Raw genomic sequence first — 21,602 nt, 5'->3', positions numbered from 1 at the left:
TAACTAACCTAAGGACATCACACACATCCATACCCGAGGCAGGATTCAAACCTCCGACCGTAGCGGTCACGCGGTTCCAGACTGAAGCGCCTAGAACCGCTCGGCCACACCGGCCGGCCTGCAGATCACAGCGAATCTGTAACACATCCCCTACTAAGTATAATACTACGTCAGTTACTGAATGCTGATGGCACCAAACAATACTGAGCGAAAAACTGCAATAGATGGATGTGCCCCAGTTGTTTTTCTTGCGAAAGGCACTAGTGTCTCTTAGGAACAGAGACACAATCGTCTTATAAGCAACGAGATGTTGAAAACACGATTGCTACGACCATGTTACCGTCACCCTGCATAAGAAGAGAAATTACCTTTCATAGGGAAGCATATAGGTACTCTTACCCCTCACTCTGTTTGCGAGCGGAATCGGACAGGGAATGACCAGTAGCGGTACACTGTACCCTCCGCCACACACTGTACGATGGCTTGCGAAGTAAGCATATGGATGCAAATATAAATTTAGTCTACCTATTAAGATGTCAGTCCATCCATTTATAGGCACACGACACTCACCAAAAATGTTGTCTCTTATTTATTGAGAAACCAAAAGATGGAACTTTTGCCGCTGATTGTATCCCTGCAGAAAACCTTCGTATTTGTCCCTAATTTTTTTACTGCAGTATGTGAGATATTGTATATGTTTGCCCACACTACTCAGAAGAAACGATATAGAGTTTGTCTTTCAAGTCCCCTTTCATCCGAGTATCACTTACAAGCCGTATTCAGCACCCATCGATATATAGCATTTGAATCCGTATGATTTCGACAATTAAGAGATGCCCCCAAAGTTGCAGACCCCTTACTAAGTCCCTCTAAATCCCATCACATTCTGACAGAAATGTTGCATTTCTTAAAAGGCTGAGAGGTACAGAGAGGTACGAGAAAAATAGCATAATGACGTTCAGGAGGAAATTCACAACCATGCAGAGTATACATGGACTGTACAAAAAAATTCATAAGCGTAACACCTACAATTTATCGATATCAATTGACAGTCTATAAATATCACTCTTTACATGTCCTTATCTCCTTTATCGTGTTCCTATGATTACCACACTAAAAATACGACTCTTCAGTGCTGACCAAGCCTTCGTTGACAGCGCAGTGTCCCTCTCTCCCCTTCGTTATTTTTATAATATTCAATGGAGTAAATCTATGAACAATAAAAACTTTGCTAACGTCACCTGGTAGAGAACTCAATAAGATTTTACTGCATCTCTCTCAAATACTGTTTGCTTGTTGACATTGACCTTACATGGTGATCACATTAAACACACTTGCACATTTATTGGTCCACTGGAGGAGGCGATCAATAGTCGAAGTAGCTTCCACGGACTTACATAAAGTTTCGTTGCCTGTACTGGAAGAAGACCATATCGACTGTCAGTCACAAGGACAGGATTCCTGTGTTTTTGTTTGATACACTGCTTTTTGCTGTGACATCGAAGAAGTGTATGACTGCAGCTGTGTACACAGCCATACATTTTGTTTTTCTACTATGACTTCAAGGTCTGTGTGAGGTGCTAAACTGACATGAACATGTTTCGATCTATTGACTCTCACAGAAAGCTGGGCATCGCATGGTGTAAACTATGCTGCTGCTTTCACAACACACAGGATGGTTGAAATAAAAGACAGAGGCAGTGTTTCTTATTGACAAAAACGTTGGAAGGCATCGCAACATATGGGAACTGGAGGTGTCTTTGGCATTGTGTAGCCTTTTCAAACAGCTATCCGAAGGCGATGACCTCTACAATTCATCTCATCTTCGACAGTAACGGTGTACCAGATGCCTCGGTGTCCTATTTCGATTGATTCCTTCATATTGCCGTCATGTAAGTCATAAGTGTTTCTGTATTGGCCATTCCCGGAATGTGTTGCTTCCACCAAGACTGTCTCCATTTCAAACAAGTGGTGTCAGTCAATCATTATGTGGTAATCAACAGTGCTCCAGTGGACAATTGGGAAGGTAAAGACATTGTCGATATGGGGCAATGTACTGTAATAAGCACCACAACTGTTGGCGCATTCATTTCAGCAACTTTACTAGCTTTTCCGTCATTTAAATGCCAAACAATGACACAGCTGCATGCTTCCCCATTTCTATATCATTGCTAAACCAACCCTCCACTATTTTGCGAGTACTATATATTACATTGTGCATTATCCCCACTCATTGTTAATTCTCGGACATATACACCAAAGTATACCAGACAGTGTCGTTTATCGATACAGTTAGATTAACTACATATTTCTAGCACTTCGATCATAGTGTTGAATTCACGATCATGATTGGCCATCTTTCCCTGTGTGGACGGGAGTCACTGAGTGTTCTAGCATTCATAGGATAAAGTTGGTTATTAAAATATCTCCGCACATTGTCTTTGATAAACGCTCCCCACAACACAGTCCTTGATTTAATTTGCAACTGATCAGAAGTAGGAGGGTACTATACCCACTACATACCATATCTTGTGAAGGAAAATAGCGAGGTCAGTGCATAACTGCTGTTCATCGAAGACTGTTCTGCACCAGTCTCACTCATGGCACCCATCCAAATGCAGAAGATCTCTCCAGATGCATGCATGTTGAGGACGGTAGCACCCTTTATCACTGTATAGCAGATATGGGAGTTTGTGGTGACATAACAGGCCGTTATGAAGAAACATATGGTTTATCCATGATGTAATTCAAGGTAAATGGAATTTGACGAATTAACTGTGTTATCAATCCTGAAGTATTGTTCCAGTTGAGCCGTGCTGTGGCTGACATTGGTGCTGTTTGTAGGTTTCCGCCCCCTGTTGCAGGCCAGACGGTATCGTTTAGCTGGCATGGTTGTGGTTGTTTGTCTTCTTCTCGTCTTGACTGGCGCCACTCGTTTCGCAAGCATTTTCTGTCCGCTAGTGGCAGCAGCGTCGGTTTTATCGATATGCAGTAACTGTGGCCCTATCTTTGGGGCGACGTCGTTGTTTTTCCATCTCGTGTGAGTGTGCGAGTTCGGTTGGAGACACGTGAGGAGCCAGGTCCGCGCAGTGCCAGAACACGTCGAACCCACTGGCGGCGTGCATAGACTGCTAGATGGAAGGGCTGTGTTCACGAGGGTGCACGATCTCGTCGTAAACCGGATCCAGCAAGCTTTAAGATGAGTGCATTTCAGTTCAAGTAGAGAAACCTCCGCCATTGATTCTCCAGTGACTTGGGTTCGTGTTGTTGGTTGAAGTGCTGCCGAGACGAAGAGCAGCGAGTGGAGTGCTTGGGGAAAGCGGATCTGATTAGCTTTCCTCGACTTCTTATTACTATTTACTGCGTTCAGCTTGTTTCAACGAGCGGTATTTTTCCTGCCTGGTGGCCGCTAATGCCCCAGTTACCTGCCCTGGGGTTAGTGTATGTAACGGCAGTGTACATTTCCTAGCCTTGCCGCTGCTGTCCGGTAAGGCGTGTAGTTTTAACAGCTTTCTTGATCGTAGGCCGTTTGTGATTCTTCTACTCTGGTGGTAGTGATTCCTTTCTCGTTCCGCGCGTTCTAAGCACAGTATTCTGGGGGCGTGATACAGTCCGCCAGCTCCGGTTTTGATGTGTTGTTCCATTCTTGCATTTGGTTTATTGTACGTCGCGTAGCTTCAGCAAGATTACCGTTAGTCAATCGCTAGACTGTCACTAGTCTGAGTCTTGCGAAGTGAATGCAACTCTTGCCTGCCTATCTTATCGCTTGCGAAAGTGTTTAATACCGAACCTTCTCAGAGGTTGATTCCTGGAGCATCATCTGTGACTGGTGCTTTTGTTTTATAATTGTAGTATTTATTACCATACCTTGTAATGCCTACATTAAAGTTTATGTATGTCTAGGTAATAGTTCCGGTCGCCTTCTGGAATAAATCTAGCAGTGTAAGGGTTGTGTTATAAGGTTACCATCATCTAATTTCACCCATTTGGTGGTCAGTTGCTTGTTTCTTTTAATTAACCTTTGCTTGTATTTGCTGTTTTACATCAAGTTTCTAAATTTTTTATATAATTGCCGTTTCTGGCGTGTAAGGCCTTCAGCCGTGATTGGGGTCATTTGCTCTGAAAAAATAATTCGATATTTGTATTTTAGCAGTAAGCCTTAAAACATTATTTGCTGCTTTCCTGGCGTCTGATACCTTCTGCTGTGTTTGTGGACACTGACTTTTTAATATTTCAATACCTGTAAGTTGTAATTGCAGCGAGTTCTTAAACATTCTTAATTTATTGCCATTCCCGGCGTGCAAGACCTTCAGACATGATCACAGTGGCTTTTTTTTAATAAAGAAAAAGAAACATTATCTTTATTTTATGGTGATTTGCTAAATTGTAACGCTCTGAAAACAATATTATTTGGACAGTTGTTTATTCCTTCATTAATAATGAAAGTATTTTTTTATTTATCGTTGAGTCTGGAATTACTGTTTTAAAAATAAATGTGTGTAACCGTAAAAGGCAACCAATGGTAACTGATTACGGCCTCACCCACAATTGTTACCGAATCCTGCCTTCCCTTGACCACCAGGTCTCACTAGTGTCTGGGGTCTGTACCAAGAAGGTATTGGCAATGCATAGCTGCAGTGTCTGACATGCGAAATTACATGTCAAGCTGCACTAACTGTATGAATGGAACACAATCTCTTCCACACACACAACAACTGTCATGCAAATGTGTACACAGGGATTGGAGTACCTCACACTTCCCTGTCAGTGACTTACAATCACTGCAATTATGAAACAGAAGACTCGATTTATGGACAGTACACTTGGTAAATAGATCCATTCTATAGCTGTAGTTGTCACGGTCGAATGTCGGAGACCACAGAGAGTGCGGCTGGAGTGGCCGTGCGGTTCTAGGCGCTACAGTCTGGAGCCGAGCGACCGCTACGGTCGCAGGTTCGAATCCTGCCTCGGGCATGGATGTGTGTGATGCCCTTAGGTTAAGTTTTCTAAGTTCTAGGCGACTAATGACCTCAGAAGTTAAGTCGCATAGTGCTCAGAGCCATTTGAACCATTTTTTAGATATTGCGGGAACACGTTCGTAGGTCAACAGGACACTCACCCCCACCTGATTGGTTCAGGGCAGCCCAACAGCGGCCCACGCCTTAGCCCAGAAATGTCCATTCACTCCACTCGTGCCTCACCACAAGCTGTGGTCGACAATGTCCCTCGCTGTATCGACTCAACTTTCTATCGCCATATTTAATGCTAATCGGGATGCGACACTCAGAGATCACACTTTAAATAACGGGTGATCAAATAGTCAGTATAGCGCCGTCCGGAGTGGCCGTGCGGTTCTGGGCGCTACAGTCTGGAACCGAGCGACCGCTACGGTCGCAAGTTCGAATCCTGCCTCGGGCATGGATGTGTGTGATGTCCTTAGGTTAGTTAGGTTTAATTAGTTTAAGTTCTGGGCGACTGATGACCTCAGAAGTTAAGTCGCATAGTGCTCAGAGCCAAAATTCAGTATAAATTTGAAAACTGAATAAATCACGGAATAATGTAGACAGAGAGGTACAAATTGACACACACGATTGGAATGACATGGGGTTTTATTAGAACCAAAAAAATACAGAAGTTCAAAAAATGTCCGACAGATGGCGCTTCATCTGATCAGAATAGCAATAATTAGCATAACAAAGAAAGACAAAGGAAAGATGATGTTCTTTACAGGAAATGCTCACTATGTCCACCATCATTCCTCAACAATAGCTGTAGTCGAGGAATAACGTTGTGAACTGCACCGTAAAGCATGTCCGGAGTTATGGTGAGGCATTGGCGTCGGATGTTGTCTTTCAGCATCCCTAGAGATGTCGGTCGATCACGATACACTTGGGACTTTAGGTAACCCCAAAGCCAATAATCGCACAGACTGAGGTCTGGGGACATGGGAGGCCAACCATGACGAAAGTGGCGGCTGAGCACACGATCATCACCAAACGACGCGCGCAAGAGATCTTTCACGCGTCTAGCAATATGGGGTGGAGCGCCGTCCTGCATAAACGTCGTACGTTCCAGCAGATGTTTATCAGCAAGGCTGGGGATGATACGATTCTGTAACATATCGACGTACCTCTCACCCGTCACGGTAGCAGTTACAAAACCAGAATCACGCATTTCCTCGAAGAAAAAAGGCCCGATAACTTTTTTTTGTTCTAATAAAACCCCATGTCATTCCAAGCATGTGTGTCAATTTTTACCTCTCTATCTACATTATTCCGTGATTTATTAAGTTTTCAAATTTGTACTGACTTTTTGATCGCCCGGTATTTGTTCAGACCACATATTATTCTTAGAATTCCAAATTTACATACAATGTAAATTCCTCCTTGTGGAACATTTCTTGGTGGTTTATAACAGTGCCTATTGATTCAGATACCTAATCCTTGTAAACAATTTTTTCTTAAAGAGAAATAACTGTCTTGAACCTCAGCAAACTTTTGTTTCAGAATAGACTACAGAGACTTAACGACTTTTTTTTTTGTTTGCACATACAGTTTCCGTGAAAAGCAGCAAATTATTCTTCAAACTGAAACACTTTGTTTGTCCATGCTGGCACTGGAGATTAAAGATCACCACGAGTTATAGCTGATATTCAGTTTGCATTAGGCTCTCCTACTTCCCGTTTTTCTGTTGGAAAACCTAATGATTTATCAGTTCTCTGGCACTGCAGTGTATTTCACTGCATCTAGAAGAACATTAGAGATTACAGGGAAATCACACACTGTTGCCAAACCTGTTAATAAAGTTTCTTCGACATTCGCAGCTTATAGTTCTTGTACTGCCGACTGATGCACGACATTTATACAGGCTCGCTTTTAATGAAACTTAGGGACACAGAAGAGCTGAGTCGGGAGGTGAAATACAATCTATATTTATGACTGTTTTATCTGTATGACAAAAAATTTCTTCCAAACCTTCATATTATTTCCACCCGTATCATATGTCACAGCTACAACACGTATTCCCGATTCCTCAACTGCCTTAGTGATCTTCTGGATCAAAGTAATCGTTATAACTGTAGAAATCATACCGAAATGGTTGCTTCCACTGCTTACGTAGCTCATGGAGCTTGACGAATTTAATACTGGAATGTGGCTCGACCACTATGTCCTCTGACGAGTCGTAGCATATGCGACAATCAATATTCATTTTGTTAAATGTCAAAACTTCTAGTCTCTCTTGGACAGTAAAAGTGTTTGACTTAGCCTTAGATAAACAAAGGGGATCAGCGAGAATACACGATCTGCATTAAAAGTCCCTCGTCGGTTTCTGTAAAGTGTTTCCCTGCACGACAAAGGGATTTTTCGCTTTCGCAAATAAGCATAGGCTATTGGCAATAGACCTCTTAAAGTCAATGCATGCAAAGTCCTCTGAATTCCAGTTTACTCTTTTCCTTCGACGGACATTGTATTTGCGCCGGTTTAAATCATTTTGATGGCGCGTTTCTACACTTTTGTGTAACTCGTTTTTTTTTCGCGTCAGATGACATTTGTTACCCACTTTAACGAAAGAATGAGGAGAAAAGCATTTGTTTTACTTCGTAAGACTATACCACATTTTTTAGTGCTGCTTCTTTCTGTGCATTTAGTTTTTTAAAAGTTCAACCTTGTACCTCAATTCTTTGATTTTAAATCCTTGTTCACTGTTTCACCGAGCTCATGAACGTCCCGCATGCTCATGAACGCAGCTGTGGTGTGGTCGACTTTCTGTTATTTTCGGTGACTGTTCCTAGAGCCGTCAAAGCTCGTTTTAACAAACTACTTGCTTCGCAGCGTTGTACACGAGTTACATATCTCCCAAGAATGAATCCGCTTTTTATTGTTCCTGGAACTATTTACTAAGTACTATACAATTCAATTAATTTCTCGTTGTAAGTCAAATAATAGAAAAAAGTGATAAAATATCAATCACAAAATTCGCTATAATAGCATATTTCGTGACATTTAAAAATAAAAACTCGGCAGTCGACAGGATTCGAGCCTATAGCGTGCATCGTGTCAAGCAACGATTTTATCCACTACACTATACAGCCAGGAGCCACTTTCTTCAGCATTGTTGTTATTAAGAGCGCACTGATCCATGTTGAATTTACAGGTAAAAGAGTTCAGTCGGAAGGCGTAGTAAATTCTTACACTGAAATAGTTAATACATCTTGAGAAAACGAAAAAAATGAGCTCTACTTTCACAAGAAGTGAAGCTATAATATCCAGGAGCAAAAGGTAATAAATCTGAGAAACATAATTATGAAAAGCGGAGCTACTGACTCGGAAATAGGCTCAACAAAAGGACAGTCGGAAAGTGAGTTATCGGCCAACAAGGCCTTCGTCGAAAATGGAAAACACACACACACACACACACACACACACACACACACACACATTACATGATCACAGTCTCTGACAGCTGAAGCCAGACTCCAGATAGTATGGTCTCAGCTGCCAGAGAGTGTGGTTGTGTATGTGTGAGTTGCGTTTGGGTTTGAATGTGTTTTGTGTATTTTCGACGAAGGTCTTGCTGGCCGAAAGCTCACTTGCCGGCTGTCCTAGTGTTGTGCCTTTCTCCGACTCAGCATCTCCGCATGAAATTATGCGAAGGAATTTATTTTAAGGTAATTTTTAACTGGTAATTATTTTGAGTATTATTTATGTAGTGAATTCTCACCTTTCCGCTTGCATTCCTGCTTTCTGTAATTTCTTCACCATGTCAGTTTGGAATGTTTCCTTCGGCATAGCTGCTGGTAGTACTTTCTTTATCGAAGGCAATACTAGAAGTTCGTTTCTTAAATCTGATATATAACCTTCAGGCCAAAAAAGGAACTAAACACGTAAACACATGTTCAGAAAAAAAACAGAACATCTTGAAGGACTAGAGATAGGACGTTCATATTCACAGGACATGTACATTAGCATGTCCTGCAGAAATTATTAGCATTTGAACCACGTCGGCCTGCGGGTTCAAGGTCAACATCGACATCGCGGCACAACACCTCCTACAGGTAAAATGTGTGTACATTATTGGTGCATTATTGGCATGAGAGAATTTGATTCATCCATTCGGGAAACTGGTGGTCGCGTGGAACGAAGTGTTTCGGCAGTGCAACGAGTGTGTGCAGAATGGTTCACAGAAGGCTGTAGAACACGACGAGATGGGTCAGGTCGTACCACCCAGACCACATTTCCGAGAAGATCGACACATCTTCCGAATGCCATTGCAGGACACATCTGCGTCCTCCTCGGCTCTGGCGCAACAGTGAAACAGTGTAAAAACATCGCATACTATCAGGGGTGACAGTCCGTTGCCTTTTATTACAGCACGGTTCACGTGCTCGTCGTCCACGTCTCCGCTTACCTTTGACGAATGTGCAGAAACATGGTAGACGGCAATGGTGCAGGAGACGTCACTTGGGACAGGAGTGGCATCAGATAGCGTTTTCGGACGAATCGAGGTCCTGTTTGTTTGAAAATGATAGCCATATGTTGGTTCGCCCCATACAAGGGGAGTGGCATCACAGTGACGGCATTGGCACAAGACATACAGTGTCAACACAATGTCTTATGGTGTGGGGTGCTATTGAACACAACTACAAATCATACCTGGTGCGTGTCCAGGGCATGTGACCAGTGTGACTTACATGAATAACGTCCTGCGACCTGTAGCCATATCCTTTTTGCACAATACCCCACATGCCATTTTTCAGCAAGACAATGCACGACAATATTTTGCTGCACGAACACGCGCATTCTTGGTGTCACAGGAGTGAGTATTTTGCCCTGTCCCGCCAGATCACCACACTTGTCGCCAATCGAAAATGTGTGGAATATGGTGAAACAACAGGCACAGTGCTGTGACCCAGTGCCAACTACCACAGATGAACTTTGGAACCAGGTGAATGCAACATGGATGGCTGTACCACAGGGCGCCATTCGTGTCTTATACGTGTCGATACCGCCAAGCATGCAACAAGTTACTGGGTCCGATGGCGGACCCTGTGTCTACTAGGCAACAGGATAAAGGCCGAGGAAAGGTAACTGGAATGTTAATCATTTTCGCAGAACATGCTAATGTACATGTCCTTTGAATGTGAATTTCCTCTCTCTAGTAGTTCAAGGTATTCTGTTTTTTCCCCTGAACACGAGTATAGTGGAATTTTCGAATTCATTTTGTCCGCACGTTTCCATTGAATTATCCATTCACGATGCAAGTACTCACCTTTTGTAAAACCATGACGCACACCACAAGTTCTGTGTTGTGCTGAATGCACAGCCGCAACAGTCCTCAAAGTGACGTCAAGGGGCCGGCCGGAGTGGCCGAGCTGTTCTAGGCGCTGCAGTCTGGAACCGCGCGACCGCTACGGTCGCAGGTTTGAATCCTGCCTCGGGCATGGATGTATGTGTTGTCCTTAGGTTAGTTAGGTTTAAGTAGTTCTAAGTTCTAGGGGACCTCCCATAGTGCTCAGAGCCATTTGAACCATTTTGACGTCAAGGTGCACAAGGACATCTGGAAACTGTTTACTCGCCAGGGGCCAGAATGGCATATTTTCTTTTCTGTATACCTCGGTCGAAACGACCAACTGATTTTCCTCCAGTGGAGGCGATTGGTGGTCACGAAATCATATCTGCCAACCCTGATCTTGTGGTGTCTGACCCCTCTCTTGTAAGTCGACATCAATTGCGAGGATCCCATCCTACGGAGAGAGCCTCTGCGGCTCCTTGTTTGTCATCCACTTTGGTTGATGTTCAAGAGTCGCCTACGTCCCCGACTGCCGATCTGTATTGCCTCGCAGTCGCTGTAAACAACGCGTCCAACCAGAGAAGGCGGTGGATTTTGAAAAGAAGAAACATGAAGATTCCAGAGACGGAGGGTGGGATCCCCCCACCCTCTGACTCGTCACTGGACTCGGCAATGGATCTTGACACTCATTGATGACGTAATTCAGTTGGTCAGCACCTTGAATTTCGATTCTTGTTGTTGCAGGCTTATATGTTTCTTCCTTTGAATGTGAATAGGATGGAATCGGATCTGAACTTGATTTTTATTTATGTACCATCCGATAAAGGGCGCATTCGGACCGTTCGAGATTTTATGAGTAAGAGGTGTCGGAAAAGTCCGCAGAATATTCTGATAGGTGGTGATTTTAAATGAGCGTTGCATCCTGTAGATCTATCTCCTAATTTTAATTTCTGTCATTTCTGTCGGGAATTTTTGGATTTAGTTTGTTCCTCGAAACTGCAAGACGTTTGGATCTGTAAATATCCAAATGTTATCAAATATACCTATTTTACTGCTATTTCTAGCAGTAGGTTTGGTAGATTTTATTTGTTTGATAGGACGCATGATAGGATTTTGACTGTCGATGATATGCCCGCCAGCTTCACGGACCACTTTGCAGACGCCGTTGCCTCGAATCACACGCGACAGTCGGTGAAACATTATAGTTTCGATCGCCCTGGATGCTGAATGTGGCGCACTTGGCGGATCGCTCTCTCGCTCAGGTGATCTAGGACGTGTCTCCGTTCAACTGCGCGACACGCCCCTATTTTGGAATGGTGGGTTGAAGTCGCAGAGCCGAGGCTCGGACTAACGTCGGTACGATTTTGCGCCGATAGAGTGCAGGATTTTCGGAGGACGCAAGAATTTTACTTCTCTCCCTCTTACGTGATCTTTACGAAAATGTGCATTAGGCTCCGCTACGGGTTGCGGACTTTAGGCCATAAAGATGCAATTGTTACGGTTGAAGCAGCGTCAAATGGGTTAAGGATGCGATCCAAATCGCGTTCCGTGGCAGCGGATGGATTCACTTCTTTATATCATTTTATTCGACATCAGGCTCGTCGTTGACATGTGTGTGTCACGCCTCTCAAGACAGAGGACGGCAATGTTGTGACGGCACAAAAGGACATGTGGCACGCTCTACATCACTTCTACGTTGGGCTATATGAGGTACCTGCTCCTGTCTACATCTACATCCATACTCCGCAAGCCACCTGACGGTGTGTGGCGGAGGGTACTTTGAGTACCTCTATCGGTTCTCCCTTCTATTCCAGTCTCGTATTGTTCGTGGAAAGAAAGATTGTCGGTATGCCTCTGTGTGGGCTCTAATCTCTCTGATTTTACCCTCATGGTCTCTTTGCGAAATATACGAGGGAGCAATATAATGCGCCCGCATCTCGTGGTCGTGCGGTAGTGTTCTCGCTTCCCACGCCCGGGTTCCCGTGTTCGATTCCCGGCGGGGTCAGGGATTTTCTCTGCCTCGTGATGGCTGGGTGTTGTGTGATGTCCTTAGGTTAGTTAGGTTTAAGTAGTTCTAAGTGCTAGGGGACTGATGACCATAGATGTTAAGTCCCATAGTGCTCAGAGCCATTTTTTTTAACCATTTAGCAATATACTGCTTGACTCCTCAGTGAAGGTTTGTTCTCGAAACTTCAACAAAAGCCCGTACCGAGCTACTGAGCGTGTCTCCTGCAGAGACTTCCACTGGAGTTTATCTATCATCTCCGTAACGCTTTCGCGATTACTAAATGATCCTGTAACGAAGCGCGCTGCTCTCTGTTGGATCCTCTCTCTCTCTCTTCTATCAACCCTATCTGGTACGGATCCTACACTGGCGAGCAATACTCAAGCAGTGGGCGAACAAGTGTACTCTAATTTACTTCCATTGTTTTCAGATTGCATTTCCTTACGGTTCTTCCAATGAATCTCAGTCTGGCATCCGCTTTACCGACGATCAAATTTATATGATCATTCGATTATAAATCACTCCTAATACCTACTCCCAGATAATTCACAGAATTAACTGCTTCCAGTTGCTGACCTGCTATATTGTAGCTAAATGATAAAGGATCTTTCTTTCTATGTATTCGCAACACATTACACGTCGTCTGACTTATTTGTTCAGGCTCCAGATCATAGACTTACATCTGCTTATAACACTGCATTTTAGAAGCTTTTCAAAGTAACAGTGTCTACGACCATATTGTAAGATTGCCTTTCCGCAAGTTGCCGCAGTTGGATGGTCTGCCTAAGGAGTTTTATGTGCGTTTTTGACCTTTCTTTGGTATTACATTTAAATTGCTTTTGAACTAAATGTCGAGAGGAGTGTTTGTGCCTGACTCGTTCAAAGCTGCCAAATTGCGTTCATTTCTGAAAGTTCTGGCCACGCAGCAACTGATTACCTTATTAAATTTTGATTAGAAAACTGTGGCGAGGGCGGTGAACAGCCGGCTGTCTGCGCCGAGGGGGAACTTCGTTGCCGATTGCCGAAGTTCTTCTCCTGGTCGTACTGTTCTGACGCCGTTAGCAGAATGTCGGCAAGGCCGCTTTCAATATTATTATTTGTTCAATAGCTTGAGTCCTTTCTTCGAAGAACAGTCCCTCAGTAGAATGATGGACACTCTAGGGCGAGACGATTCCGGTGGCGCACATGCCGATGATTCGATGGTGTTACCCCGTTCTCCCGCTGAGATTCCATTGCTCGAGGTTTCGCTGGACGTGTTTTGCCTTGTATCAGGTGCCCGCATCAACGAAGGCAAATGTCGATTGGTGAAATTACGGGGTTTTGATAATGTTGTCACTTCGTAAGTGACGGCGTTCGATAGGCATAAATCTTTGTGAGTCATAATTGACAGTTTTACACTCCAAATGGCGACATTCAATTGGAAGTTGGCTTCGGAGAAGATACAAGAAATAATCCTGGAATGTGAACGGCGTTCCCTTAAGCTGCTCCAGAAAGGTGTGATTCTGGATATCTACGTCTTGTGTATAGCGTATTGCATCTTTAAGATTTTTTCCCTTCCCGCGATGATGGACAGGGAACTAAAACAGCTGTCTAGTCGTTTTTTTATGGAAGCATCACGTTTTTCGATTATCATACGAGGCGGTTGCACGTGCGCGTTCTCTCGGGGGTTTGGGACTGACCGATATTCAAAAGAAAGCGTCTGTGTTGTATGTTCGGCGCACCGTGTTGACTATCTCTCAGGCAATCCACACAGTCACGTCTCGGTTATTTTACTGTCCCCGGCCGGGTAGTGTTGATCCGCCTGTCGATGTTGGTCGAGTGAAGTTCCAGTTAAAACGCGACCGTGAATTTTATATCGCCGTGGGTTATTTGGGGGCTGAAGTTCTACAGAGGCAGCATCTCACTGCCACACTTTTGTTAATGCGCTCGAGAGGAATTGACTGTACGGCGACCGTTGTACGGGCATCATCGCAAACTTCTGTGAAGACGGTGCGGTTTCATCTTAGCTTTCGTGTTTTACCAATGGCTGTGGCGTACTCGTGGTATCACGTGGCACACAAACTGCTGTGCAACGATGATCGCCTATTTCCTATTGGACTTGGGATTACAGATCAGTGTAGTCGCTGCCCCGCCGTAGACATGCTACCACATGTCACGGTCACGAAGCGGGGTGTCACTGGCCTGAAAAACAATTCGCGTTTCTAGCTCGATCCTCTGAGACTGCCTTTTCGGCTAATGTCCCGCTGCGTCCAGACTCATCCTACTTTCCGAGAGCAAAATCAAATACCATTGCACGGTTGTCAAGCCACTATGTTTATTACAGTGTAGATGCAGGGGGCGATAGGCTCTCACTCGCCGTCCACCAATAGATATCCACTGCATATTGGAAGCGTTTACGCCTGCCACGGTATTTCGACTTGGTATTTCTCCAATAAGTTGAACCTTATATTTCGCCGTCAAGGTATCGATCGAGCAACCGTTCCTCGCGGAATTCTCGTCAGCGTCCCGTGCAGCAGTATTATTACATAGTTTATCTCATTTTTGTGGCCCTATTTATCTTTTTTTCTTTTTAATTAATAAAAAGAAAATAAACGAAAAATTGTTGCAGGCAAAAACTAGAAAAGATGTTTTTCTTTTTGAAGTGTCGGAAGCCATGTGGGATGAACTCCGATTTTATTTCTTTTTTTATGTAGCAAGTTGTAGGGATTCAAAAAGCAAAAAACTAAAAAATTAAAAAAGCATTTTCTTAAAAAAACGCTAGCACCGTGTGAGCGATAGGCGGGGGTAGGCATCGTGGCCAGGCCTCGTGCTCGGGTTTCGACCGCTCCCTCGTCTCGTCTCCACCCAGCCAGAAGCTAGCCGACTGTGTCCGTTCTTTCCCGCCTTTACACGCATTTTCTGTCACTTAAAGAAGAAAAGAAAACGATGGCTCGGTGGTCAGAGCATCTGCTTGTGTGCAGGAGACCCGGTTTCGAATCTCAGTCAGGCACAAATTTTCAATTTTCCCCACTGATTAAGATCAATGCGAACTAGCAATTAAATGTCATTAATTCCTTTATGTCTTCATTCATACGGATACGTCCGAAAGAACACACACAACACATATGGAATATATTTTAAGAGCGTTGCCTAGTAGTTCTAAATGCCTTCCATCCACTTCAGTTAAGTACGTAAGTGGGCTGCTTCTGTGTTGCAGCGCTGTGTAGCGCTTTGCATTGGATCTCTGACTGCGTTTTCTTTGTACGAGACTGGTGGCTGGTTGGACTCGTTGTTGGAAGTTAATCGCCAGTTCAAATGGCTCTGAGCACTATGGGACTTAACTTCTAAGGTCATCAGTCCCCTAGAACTTAGAACTACTTAAACCTAACTAACCTAAGGACATCACACACATCCATGCCCGAGGCAGGATTCGAACCTGCGAGCGTAGCGGTCGTGCGGTACCAGACTGTAGCGCCTAGAACCGCTAGGCCACCGCGGCCGGCTAATCGCCAGTAGTTTTGGGCAGTTGGAAGTCAATCGCCAGCAGGGTTGGGATGTTGGGCAGTTGGAGGTGAACAGCCAGCAGTGATGGATGTTAAATGTGAGAAGTTAGCATTGATGGAGGGTAGAGGTCTGAAGTGTTAGCGTAGGCTAACGACCTGGAAGTATCCGACTTGGAGATTGAAAATTATTCATGATTATATATCTTTGTACTGGGTGTCAATGACGATTTAGATTCGTGTCTGAACTGGATGTTACATTATTAAGGTAAAAAATACATTATTTGGTTTGCAACAAAATCTTTCCTTTGCTAACCACATGCCTATTAGTAGTTAGTGGCTTTAGTAGTTAGAATCTTTTATTTAGCTGGCAGTATTGACGCTCGCTGTATTGCAGTAGTTCGCGTAATGAAGATTTTTGTGAGGTAAGTGCTTAATGAAATGTATAGATTATTGTCAAGATTGCTTCTTATTCAGGGCCATTCTTTCGTATTAATTATTTGAAGTCAGGTTGTAATTTTGTTTGAGCAGTCTTAAACGTCCCCCTAGAAAAATTATAGATGACTGTGCTTAAACTGACACACAATATTTTTAGTGCAACGCAATCTGACTTTCAAAAATCCCTACAAAAGAATGGCCCTGACTAACAATAACCTATACCTTTATGAATGACTTAGCTCACAAAAATCTTCGTTACTACTGCAATACAGCGTGCGCCAATACTGCCAGCTGAATAAAAGATTCTAACTACTGAACGCACTAACTACTGATAGGCATAGTTAGCAAATGAAAGATTTTAATAGAGAACAAACAATGTATTTACCTTAATAGTGTTCAAAAGTCATAATATATGTATCAGTTCATGATATCCAGTATTACAAATTTACTCTTTCTGGCGCACACACGTCCAGATCATCCGCTCTTAAAATTCTGGCATCTCTCCCCACATCCACCACTGCTGGCGGCTCACCTCCAACTGCACAACGCTACGCGCTGCTACAGCCAACTGCCCAACACTACAATAGCCAACAACAATGCAAACCAGCCACAGACTGCACACAGCACAGTCAGTGATTTTCATATAGAGCGCTACATGGCGTTACCAACATAAAAACCTAAACAGTCTACTTACATAGGGCTGCACACAGCACAGTCAGTGATTTTCATATAGAGCGCTACATGGCGTTACCAACATAAAAACCTAAACAGCCTATTTACAAGGTAGATTGCGTTGCGCTAGAATATTATGGGTCAGTGTTGACATAAGAAAAAGTAAAGGAAAGTAGGCTCAGTACTTTCAGTTTTACTCAGCTGTTTCAGAATCAAATAACGTCATTCAGCAATTTAAGTACAGATTCACAAATTTAAATGAAGAAGTTTCAAGTAGTAAAGCCAATATGACAGAAATGCGAATACGTAAGGCAGTTTCCTTTTAGGTGAATACTGTGAAGTACTTTGGTTCTCACAAAGAAACAGTAGTGCCCCCAATGCAGGAATAGCTTGATAGCCTGGAACGTAACAGTTTGCAAGGACAAGCGCAGAATTCTTGTAGCGGAGTTAAACGTCTAAATTGTTTGTTTCTGTCTGGCACTAGTTACTTCAAAACGTCCGCTTAAATTTTGCACAAAACGGCATTTACGGTGACAATCAGCTGCGACTTTCAAATAATTTCCTGTTATACATCAAAGTGTCCTTGTAGGTTCTTTCCTTGCTGATATTCGAAAAGCTGTTGACCTTTGAAAGACATGTTTCGAGTTGTTAAGCCGTACATAGTCATATAATTTTGGAAATCGTTTACCGTAACGTAAAGCGTCAGCAAACGTTCACGATTCCTACTCTTACTTGCAGCATAACATCACTTGCAATCTTAGCTGTAAATCACTTTCCCTTTTTTATTGTTTACTACATTTCTTTTCAGTCTATGTGACCACCCGTGATACTGTCACTTGCTCACGATAGTAAACAACGCTTACGTAATTTGGAGAATGCTCTCAAAAAATATTTGCATTACAATAGGTACACTTCTAGATATGAATGCTGCACTTATGCAAGAGCCTCGAAACTACTATGATACTATGAGAGAACCTTGCAAGAGGACACCACGTGCCGTGCGGTTCTAGTCGCTTCAGTCCGGAACCGCGCGACTGCTACGGTCGCAGGTTCGAATCCTGCCTCGGGCATGGATGTGTGTGGTGTCCTTAGGTTAGTTAGGTTTACGTAGTTCTAGGGGACTGATGACCTCCGATGTTAAGTCCCATAGTGCTCAGAGCCATTTGAACCATTTTCGACACCACGTGCAAGCTTTAGACATGAAATTAGGAAATATCAAGGTTTAACGATAATTTCTGTTAGAAGTGCATATTATATTAATTATGACTCGATGTTACTAATTACAAATTCCTTGGACTATTTATTAAACGGTTGGAATGAAAGTATTGGAAATCGATTAGGTTTCGACAGCGATTTACACGACGCCCATACGCTGATACCGTAAAATGTTCTGCCAATTACTCCACGGCTAAGATAATAAATTAGGGATACCGAGCGGGTTGGGTTGATAATGTGTCGCTGGACACACAGTAACAACGAAGCTGTATCAGAAAAATTCATCCTAGTTCAGGGACGTACAATTGAACCTAGGAGATAAAACGTGATGCTGCAAACCAGAGTTTTTTCCTTGTTTTAAATCGAGATTGTTACGCAGCGAAAATACCATAGGGTGATAACGGCTGCGAACATAACGCGGATCGATGACAGACACTACACGCTGGATATCAATCATTAGCTGTGAGAATGTATTGGTACTGCAAGTGGAAGGTAGATTAACATCGCTGTACAGATAAATGAAGCTTCACGAGTCCTCGTGCGTTCGCTGATCGCCCGATGACGAAGTGAAACTGCTAGGAAAGTGCGGCTCACCCATCATTAATGACGTGCCCTTAGCGCTAGGATTTCACCCGGAACAAGTCCCACCCATTCACCCCCTCCACGCCTATCCATAGTGTAAGGCCCTCCCCTAAACAGCCGCCAGTTCGGCAAACTGGAAGCTTCATCAAAGTTGTTATCGTCACAGTCCAACACATGTTACGCTGTGATGAAATTCAGTAATGATAAGAAATTTAAGTTTTTCTGGATAGTAATATAACATGAATTTGCATTATTAAAGAAATATAAATATTTGTAGAAAATTGAAAGCATCGCCAGCAATAGAAAACAAAAAATAACTTTATGTTATTTAAGGGCAATAAGGACAAATTTTCATTAACTAATTCTCTTATTATAATACGTTTATTTGAGGGAAACAGCAGAGCAAACACACAATGCGAAAACAATGGTCTTGAATCTGTCATGTCGGTAGTAAAGCCACGGATGCAGTCGACTAACTCTGTTGTCTAAAATCAACGTTAAATAGAAATCAGTGAAAGTCGTTTTGTTTATGTAGGCCCTCATAGTAGCTCACGAAAATTGAAGAATATAAGAATGCCATGAAGTAGAAATGCCTAATGAAAGCAGTAAGATATTTGCTTGTATGACAAAAATGGCTCTGAGCACTATGGGACTTAACATCTGAGGTCAGTGGTCCCCTATAACAAACCTAACTAACTTAAGGACATCACATACATCCATGTCCGAGGCAGGATTCGAACCTGCGACCGTAGCGTTCGCGCGGTTTCAGACTGAAGCGCCTAGAACCGCTCGGCCACACCGGGCGGCGCTTATATGACATATTTCGTTAGTATTTGCATGGGTAATGGGTGAATTTTAACTTGTAAATTCTTATAAACGAGGTTATAAAGAATTGTGGGTGTTTCTGTGTGATTAGTGTCCTACATGCTGTTGCAAACGTCTCAGGAAAATAATCTGTCGTTATTCTTTGTCCTGTTTATTTTTAACATAAAGATTTATTAATTTCATAAATGTCATTCAAACCATTTTTTAAAAATAATAGTGATGATGTGTATGTTTGTCACAGAGCAGTTATGGAGGAAATAAATGCTGCAGTGTTTCACGGCTGTAAAACGTCCTTCATGCTGTGCTAGCTCTTCTTCCACCCCTAAAACTTTTCAGCAAAACTATTCAGTGAATAACACTCAAAAACAGCCTGGATCGATCTAGCAAGAACAAAGTAATTTTGATGTCCTCTAGAATTATAGTGGACAATGGTGCTTGTTTCTTCTATACTGTCCGAGTTCTGAAACTCAAGTGTCAAGTATACCGTTGTCCTCTTTCTCCGAGCAAATTGTTCTTTGAGGGTAGGTTTCTCCTGTTTCAGCTTTGGATGCTTTTTCTCACATAGAAGTATGTTTGTTCATAGGCTATTCATCTGAATACTGAGTTCTCGTGTTTAAAGAATTCAGTGCTAAATTGTTTTCTCTTATGTTTGCTGTGGTAGTACCTGGCACTGCTGAAGCCAATTGTGCACTTTTTTTGTAACGTGTCTTAACTATCTGGCAAAATTTAAGACCTAGTAAGATATTAATGTAACATTCACTCCAAGTGCAGCCGAACGCTGTAAACCACGTGGGTCAATTGAAACAATGCCCAGGCGGCGAACAAAGACCGGGTAAACCGGGGGTGAGTGGGCGGGACTTGTTCCGGGTGAAATCCTCGCGCTAACGATTCCTTCATTAATGGGCTAGCAGCCAACGGGGTCTACATGTACATGACTACTCTGCAATTCACATTTAAGTGCTTGGCAGAGGGTCCATCGAACCACAACCATACTATCTTTCTACCATTCCACTCCCGAACAGCGCGCGGGAAAAACGAACACCTAAACCTTTCTGTTCGAGCTCTGATTTCTCTTATTTTATTTTGATGATCATTCCTACCTATGTAGGTTGGGCTCAACAAAATATTGTCGCATTAGGAAGAGAAAGTTGGTGACTGAAATTTCGTAAATAGATCTCGCCGCGACGGAAAACGTCTTTGCTTTAATGACTTCCATCCCAACTCGCGTATCATATTTGCCACACTCTCTCACCTATCACGTGATAATACAAAACGAGCTGCCCTTTTTTGCACCCTTTCGATGTCCTCCGTCAGTCCCACCTGGTAAGTATCCCACACCGCGCAGCAATATTCTAACAGAGTACAAACGAGTGTAGTGTAAGCTGTCTCTTTAGTGGACTTGTTGCATCTTGTAAGTGTCCTGCCAATGAAACGGAACCTTTGTCTCGCCTTCCCCACAATATTATCTATGTGGTCACTGACCTGCGCAACGGCGTCTCCGTAGCCGATCATCTTCCGAAACAGCACACGGCCGAGGCTCTCTTCGGGAAGCTGGAAGTGGCGCTTCGGACCGCGGATGACCCCGTCCTCAGAGGCGGTTGCGTTAGTCGTAGCTGGAGACCCCGACATGGCGAGACGTCCGCGGTGACGAACAACCGAGAAGCGAGCGGCGCGGCGGTATGGCAGCTCCGGAGCCCGCTGCCTTATAGTGTCCGCCGCGTGGTGGGGGATGGCCTCGGGCGGGCGGGCTCCACCACTGCGAACTTTGCCTGGGCTCTGCGCTGCGCGAGGATCTGCAGTCTAATGGTGACTCGCACCGCACACCACACTGAGCCCTCGCGACCGACCTGTGAATGCGGCAGCCAGCAGTGCGGTACACAGCGTCACAGGCCAAGATGTAGGTGAACGCGTGAAATTATGAGCTGCACGTCGGATTAACTGTCCTGTGCGACGGTGGGCATGTAGAGCAGAGAATCTGTAATCCGAGTCCGAAAGCTTTCGTGGCTGTCATTGACAGTAAAAATCTTCCGAGTCGTTAAAATCTGTTCTGGCATTTTGTCTTACATCTGTCCAACGTGTGAGCGAACTTCTTAAGA

The 21,602-nt window shown here is 43.6% G+C and overlaps 1 protein-coding gene across 1 annotated transcript in view; it reads right to left on the bottom strand.

The window, feature by feature from the left end:
- The window catches only part of LOC126412488 (uncharacterized), a 290,832-nt gene extending 269,538 nt beyond the window's left edge, over positions 1-21,294 (bottom strand). Inside the window, exon 1 of the mRNA XM_050082109.1 lies at positions 20,989-21,294. Within this exon, the coding sequence (XP_049938066.1) occupies positions 20,989-21,135 (147 nt within the window). The 5' untranslated portion in view covers positions 21,136-21,294. The remainder of the gene's footprint in view (positions 1-20,988) is intronic.
- Positions 21,295-21,602: the final 308 nt, after the last annotated feature.

Source organism: Schistocerca serialis, chromosome 7, assembly GCF_023864345.2.
Source record: "Schistocerca serialis cubense isolate TAMUIC-IGC-003099 chromosome 7, iqSchSeri2.2, whole genome shotgun sequence".
NCBI classification, from domain to species: Eukaryota; Metazoa; Arthropoda; class Insecta; order Orthoptera; family Acrididae; genus Schistocerca; species Schistocerca serialis.
The sequence above is the reverse complement of the archived record's forward strand: the minus strand, read 5'-3'. Positions and strand labels throughout refer to the sequence as shown.